Below are 7,534 nucleotides of genomic sequence, written 5' to 3'. Positions count from 1 at the left end.
TAACGTGTAGGAAATTAGGGTTAGGGTTTATGAGATATTCGGAAATTGAAGGCATGGATTAGGAAATCAAGAGCTACAGATCTTAGGAAATACGTATAGCGAATGAAAGCATCACACCTTCTAGGGTGGGTTTGAGAACCCATTGCACTAATTGAAACGTATTTTCTAAATATTTTCCTGTTGTAGCTCAAAACGCTTTAAGAGCATTTATAATGGAGGAGCCAAATTTTTATGCAAAATGGTTCCTCAAAACTTACTTTTATCTAGTTTACCTAATGAATTTTTAAATGCATCTACATCCGATTAGCTTTGCTTTTATTTATTCTATTAAAATATTTTTTTTTTTACTCTTTATTGGGAAAAAGTTTTGGGAAAAGTTATTGAGAAAAAGTGAGAAAAGTGCTGATATATTTAGTTTTTTTTTTTTTTTTTTCGTCTTCCAATCAAATATCATTTTGCATTTTATTTTTTTTGCTAATCCAATGTAGGAAATTTTTTAAAAATCTAATTAGCAATTTTAGATAAAAGTAACATTTGGCTTTTTTATTGTGAATGCTCTTAAAAGAGAGCGAGATATTCATGCCTTAGTATTATAAAAATTCTATATTCAAGTCATTGGTGGTATTTATTTTCTATATTCTTAGTATTACAAAAATTCTATTATACACTTTGTATTATTATTTATCCAAAACAAGAGCATAAATTGTGATTATTTGGTGTGAGCTGATTGCAATATTAAGAATAATTGTTTTTTAAAAAAAATTATTTTTTAAATTGCGAAACCAACACATGGGATAAAAGATTGAAATGCAACAACACAGAATAATAATAATCAAGAGGGTAAAAGGCAGAGACATGGATTATTAGGCTCAAAGCTTAGTTATTCTCTATGATTAAGCTAAATAAATTAGAGAGTCATCCTTTAAAAAATTCATGACAACATATGGTAAAAGGCTATTTGTTACTGAAGTTCCAATTAATTTTTTCAGAATAAGTCAAATGAGCAGAAAAATTGCTCGAGAATACGGTAACAATAAAAAATATTAATTTACTATATGAATTGGAGTTGTTGGCAGATGATATAGGAACACCTACGTCTGCTAAATGACAGCTAAAATCCTATTTCTTCATCATCTCTAGACAAATAAGAATACGCCAATTTAATCAACATTATGGAGAATTGAATAATAGACAAGAATGAGCAGTGTTTAAGAGAACACTAGCATGCATGAACACGCCAGTGTTTTCTTATTATATAATATTATTTAAACAATAAACAAAAAAATAATAATAAGAAAATACTGGCGTGCACACTGTTTATGCACGCCAGTGTTCTTTTAAACACGGTTCGACAAGAAGCTCAATGAACCCTTACAAAAGTCAAATTTATGAATAGTCCTAAAGAATCTGTCAACTCACACTCTGTCGGCAAAAAACAAACAAGAATTTTGACGCTAGCAACAATAATAAAAGGCATGAACATGGTAATTGCTTAGCCACATTGTTCTTATTCATGACCCATGCATTTAATTTCAAATTTCAAACATATTACAAAACAAAGTAATAAAAAGAGTTTTCATTAAAAAAAAAAAAATCGATGACTCAGAGAGTCTCATTCATCTAATTGTCTAATATGGTGGATGATGTATATAAATAAAATAATCATCAAATGAAGATCAGGACGAGATTTTCGTAGTAAATTGAGTGCATTTATTAATATATTGTATAATAATAAAAAAAAAAAGTGTATTAATTATTAATTAATTACCTGTTCGTCTGAATGGAAAGAAGAAAGTAAAAATGTATTTTTGATTTTTTTAAAAGTTGGAAATTTACTAATTGGGAGTTAGAGAAGATTAATTCAACGAGGAAAACAGAAGATATCTAGTAAGAAAAGTTCTAACTTTTATGAGAATATTTATTTATGAAAAATGAAATACGCATGACATTTGTGAGATTTTGAGAAAGCAAATGCTAAAGGTCCAACTTTTTTGCCTAACAAAAGTCTAACTTTTGCCTTATTTTTTTATAAAAATAAAAATAAAAAAATAAAAAATAGAAAAAATGTTTGAAGCAACTCTATCTATTTTTGGCCTTTCTTTTATTTAGTATTTTTTTTTTAAAATGAAAAATGGTATTTTTCTTCATAATAATAACATTTTCTTAAAAAAAATGACATTACTATGAAAAAAATACCATTTTTCATTATTTTTAAATACAAAAAAAAATAAAGACAAAAAAAATAAATAGGTTGCTTCAGACATTTTTTCTATTTTTTATTTTTTATTTTTTTTTTAAAAAAAGAGAGGCTAAAGTTAAACTTTTGTTAAACAAAAAAGTTGACTTCTGAGAACAATCCAATCCCACAGGCCACAACTGAAGAAACCATGCATCCTTTTAAAACGCGCTTATTCAATTTCAAAACAATTCTCAAACCCACTCGTACGTAGAATCAGCGCATGGATAACAGAAAACGTATTCGAAAAGTCATCGTGAAAGCACGCTCTAAGATGCTCGTTGGCTAGAAATTCTCCTTGGCACACAACTGAAACCATCCTTTTAAAACGCGCTTATTCAATTTCAAACAATTATAAATCCCCACTCGTAGGAAGTTGTTGGCTAGAAATTCTCCTCGGCACACAGCTTTGGCACCCCCCCTGTGGACCCCCACCCCGAAAGTGGAACCCTAAACCCATGTCAGGTTTCAGCCCCTGACAAACGGCTCTCTATCCTTTTTAGATTGCACAACTGAAAATATAACCCTTGAAACCACTTAGAAATTACAATCCGCCCATACTACCGGCGCCCTTTATAAACCCCTCCTTGTCACGCCCTAGGTTTTGCCCAACCAAGCAGCGAAACACCGCTTTCACAAAAGAAGAAAAAGAAATCAAAGAAAATCAAACAAGAAACGCTCTCTCTCTCTCTCTCTCTCTCTGAGAGTGGTACAAGAATGGCTTCGTCTTCTCCAAGAACCAAATATGACGGTCGAGATTCTCACACGTGTCACATATTACCGCCGTCGGGTTACTCCTCGTCGTCGTCGGCGTTCGCTTCGTCGTGTTCGAGCTTCGCGTCCCGATCGTCCACATTCTTCACGCGCTCCTCCACGCCCGCGAACTTGCACGGACGCCGCTCGTGCTCTCCCTCGCCGTATTCGTATCCGTCAAAGTCGCCGTCTCCGTCGCCGTCCGTTCGGTTCTCGATCGAGCGGGCGACCTCTCCGGGGCGATCTTCGATCTCCGTGAGGATGCAGGGCAGCAACAATGCGGTGTCGTCCAACAAGAAGAAGGCGTGCACGTGTTCGCCTACGACGCACCCGGGCTCATTCCGGTGCTCTCTGCACAAGGCCTCGGCTACTCGTGGCGAAGATCACGGCCATCGGCCGAAAACGGCGTCGTACCACCTGAGTCTTCGGAGGTCGGCAATGACGAATTCGCTGGTGAGGATCGGCGGAGTGGAGGGCGGAGACTTGGTAAAGAGGGCCTTGTCGGCTCTGATTAGGCCCTCCTCTCACCACCAGCGCCGCCGAGCCGCATTCCATCCGAGGCCTAGCCGTCTCTCCCTCATGTCCAAGGCTGACGAGTCTTGATTTTTCATCCGCTGAGTTGACTCGGAGCTCACTCGGGAGTGGCCTCCTCTCGGAATCAAAAAAAAAAAAAAAAATTTAATTTCAGATTAGCGGGTAGGATAGATTAGGAATTTTATGTAAATACTTGAGAACTCCCTACGTGTCATGAAAATTTGCCAGGTTTTTGTATTTTTTGGTAACAAACTGCCAGGTAGAGTTTAAAACAATGGAAACTACTCTAGTACTCCTGAACCTTTTTTTTTTTTTTTTTAATCAAAGAATTTTATTATTTTTGAGTTTAATAAGAAATTAACATTTTTTTTTTTTAAAATGCCGGATATTGGAAACGGCTGGATTTGGAATTGTGTGGCTAAATTTTGTGGTCATTGAGTGGAATGATGTTTGTGGACATGATCTATGTATGGCATGTATGTGTGTTTATGTAATTCTTTCATAAATATTTTGGATTTTAATTACCTTCTATTTTCTTTATTAAACTAATGGTTTTGGAAGGGTTGATAATTGAAATGATGATGAATTTTGATTAATAATAAAAAGTGATTGGAGTAAATTAAGATTTCAGTGTAAAATCCAGCTGCAAATTAGCAAAGAGTTTGATTTGATTGTGTCATAACTTATTGCCGGATTTTAGGAAGTTGTTGCTTATTTTTAGTATATAACGTTGAATAAATCATTTCAAATTTTATGCATTATCCTGAATAAGCACACTCCCGGTTTTTAACTCTTTTTCCTTTATCATTTTTGTTTTCTTACTATTATTTGCTAAGCTAGTGAATCATATATTTTTTATTAAAAAAAAAAAAAACAAATTGGATAATGTTTTTCTCCAAACTGAGTTGGAGGAGTTTCCTTCGACCTACTCTATAAAAGTGACATATGTCTTTTTATTTTAATAACATGTGAGATGCATATGAGTTTTTTAATAAAATTTATTCAACTTTGTTCTTGCTATTAAAAAAATATGTGTATCTTACATGTTTAATGGACACATGTCACTTTTATAGACTAAGTTAAAAAAAATTCCTCCAAACCAAAACTGTCAAAAAAAAAAAAAAAAATTGATCAGAAATATTTTTGAAGAAAATTACTTGTTTTTTTGTTATTTAATTAGGATCCTAAGTGCTGTTTGGTAGATAGAAAAATATTTTTCCCAATGCAATCGAAAATCAACAAAAAAAAAATTAATAAAATGTTATTTGTGCCCTTCAATAAAGGATAAACACTAGATTTTGCACTATTTTATTCAACAAAGCAAATAGTCCAGATTTGTAATTTACTTTTCTTTTTTTCAAGTCAATTACAAATTAATGTGGTTAATGAGTTATTAAATCACATTACGTACACTTGGCAGATATATAAATTAGTAAGTGAATTATTGTTTTTTTTAAAAGGAAACTCTGTTTTATAAGGAAATACTTTTCTTTATAAAAGGAATCTTCATACATAATGAATAATCTCACATGATGACTGCAATTAATGACATCTACTATAGTCTTAGATTGCAAATGCAATGTACTGCCTCTGTCTGCCACGCGACCAACCCTTATTAAGGACTTAATTTTGGGAGTGAAAATGTTTTTTTCTTTTTTTTTTTCAAATTATAAAAAGTAAAAGATTCCCGCTCAAACTTTATGTTAATAATAATAATAATAATAATAGACGCACCAACAACAACAATAGCAATAATATATAATAACGACAATTTTTGGTTACCGTTCCATGTCCCAAAAGGGGGCAAAGAACAAAATGATAGTCAATACGCATGATATCCATGTTTCAGGAGAGGGGACACCTGAAATTGTTCAGCCAATCTGGGACATTGGATTATTATCCTCTCTGCAATTTCGTTGAAGAATCCACGGCCTATTTTTCAAATAAGCCTGTCCGGTAAAATCCACCCAGTTCTATTTAAAAAGAAAAGGCAAGGAAGAGAAAAATGAAAAAAGGAAAATGGGTTGCTTTTGCTGGCTGCTAACGTGGCAATTAATGGAAAATCTAGGGTTTATTGCCTTTTGAGTTATTTATTTATTTATTTAGAAAAAATGTAAGTCAGGAAAATTAATTGTGTTTATTCTATTTAGGTGTGACTATAGTAACACTTACTTACTGGGAACCGCACAGGAAGGGCCTATACAGTGAGAACCGTAGGGAGTACACTCCCTCAAGTTCGACTGAGTTATAACATGACCCAACCCCACCAAGGCATCAATAAAAATTCAATACGACTAATACTAATTAAGCATATGTGGAGATTGTCCCTTGGTGGTGTCTTTTGAGTATGTTGTTTTCTTTTCTATTCGCCCATAGAGCCCAAACAAATCATTAATTTTGTTTTTTATATATAAAAAAAGGCTTTAAGTTTTTGGTTGGAAAAAAGAACACGCACTCGGTACTTCTTTCAAAGTAACACACAATTTGGAATATTATTTCAAATTATTAAAAATTTAAAATGTGCCTCTTGTTTTCCACAAAAAAATAAAAATAATTTTTTTTAATAAGACAAATATCCCTATTTTTTTTTTTTTTTTTTTTTAAAAAAAGAAGAAAATAAATAATAAAAAAAATTTTAAAATGGCTTAACGAGCCACCCCCTTTGTTTTTTTTGTTTTTTCTAAGTTTTTAATTTTAATTTAAGAGTGTATGTGTATTTTTTAAATTTTTTTTTTTTTTTTTTTTGATAGCATCTCGCTGAGGCCTAAATTAGGGCCTAAACTCCCATTGTGTTATTAATGGGCTTGTATACACCAAATGAGCATAGAGGGCCACACTGCTCTAAAAATGGAGGCCCAAATGAGAATTTATGCCAGGCCGAACCCAAAGGCCAACAAGCTCAATGAGAGAGGTTTAAGAGATTGGGAAAACTTATTTCCCATTGCGGAGCGGAGTGAGCCTGGGTGAACTATTTAGTACTGAAGCTTAACCCATGGAGGATTGGATATGGCTGTTAACGTTGGATTTGGATTAGTTGCTGTAAAAAAATAAAAATTGTATCATATGTGCTGTAATTGTTTTATTGGTCCAGAATTAATTTAAAAAAAAATTAAAATCACTACAAAATTAAAATGTTACAGTACATATAATCATATGTGTTGTAATATTCTTTTTTTTTTACATCATTTAAATCACTTTTTATTGCTATCAAAAAAAAAATCACTACAAAATAAATTTTTTCATTTTTTTATACAAATCATTCTTACCTTTTTTTTTTTATTTTATTTTTTTTTATTTCACATTAATCAAACTTGTTATAATTTCAGTCAACTTCTTTTTTCAAGTCATTCGCCAAACACACCCTTAGATTCGGAAATGGTGGCAGTAGCCTACCCAAAATCCCACAACCCTACTCTGCTATGTTGGTGACAGTGTTTAGAATTTTTTTTTTTTTTTTTTTACACGTTTACACAAGAGGGGGTGAAGAATATTTGAACTAATGACCTCCACTTTATTAAACATGGTCCAAACTGATTGAACTACTTTTAAGATGAGAACTTTTGGGTACATGATAAGATATCATTGGTTTTTAGCTTTTTGATTAGGAAAAAAAAAACAAAAAGTTCTTAGCTTTACGAGGAAGGAAGGTGTCTTCAATTATAGTGGTGTAATATCTGAAAGGGACAAGAGTCTGTCTTTGGATTTTTTGTGGTGTTAGTTTTATTGATGGGTCCAGCCAGTCCAATTTTGTTTTGACACGAAGACGTAGGGTAAGGTATATGCTCCCTTCATCAGGAATAAATCCTCTAGTTCCCAAGAGGTAGCTCAATCGGCTAGGACCACGCCTAATGAAGCGGTGGTCACTAGTTCGAATCCCTCTCCCCCTCTTGTGTGGACATGTCAAAAAAAAAAAAAAAAAAGGAATAAATCCTCTACATCTTAATACTTACCCCCAACTGGTTAGGCCAAATAAGAAGGCACAATTGTCTTTAAATGATTCAAAATTTAATT

The 7,534-nt window shown here is 32.9% G+C and overlaps 1 protein-coding gene across 1 annotated transcript; it reads left to right on the top strand.

Annotated features, from left to right (window-relative positions):
• Positions 1-2,812: 2,812 nt before the first annotated feature.
• LOC132188446 (uncharacterized) lies at positions 2,813-3,818 on the top strand. The gene has a single exon (XM_059602893.2). The coding sequence runs from the start codon at positions 2,954-2,956 to the stop codon at positions 3,590-3,592; it is 639 nt and encodes a 212-aa protein (XP_059458876.2). The 5' UTR covers positions 2,813-2,953; the 3' UTR covers positions 3,593-3,818.
• The last annotated feature ends 3,716 nt before the right edge of the window (positions 3,819-7,534 follow it).

This window comes from Corylus avellana, chromosome 6, assembly GCF_965113065.1.
Source record: "Corylus avellana chromosome 6, dhCorAvel1.hap1.2, whole genome shotgun sequence".
Taxonomy (NCBI): domain Eukaryota; kingdom Viridiplantae; phylum Streptophyta; class Magnoliopsida; order Fagales; family Betulaceae; genus Corylus; species Corylus avellana.
This window is presented reverse-complemented; position numbering and strand designations above follow the sequence as displayed.

What these genes read in the sequence shown, in the direction of transcription:
- LOC132188446 (XM_059602893.2), top strand. Translation starts at nt 2,954, where the DNA reads ATGGCTTCGTCTTCTCCAAGAACCAAATATGACGGTCGAGATTCTCAC.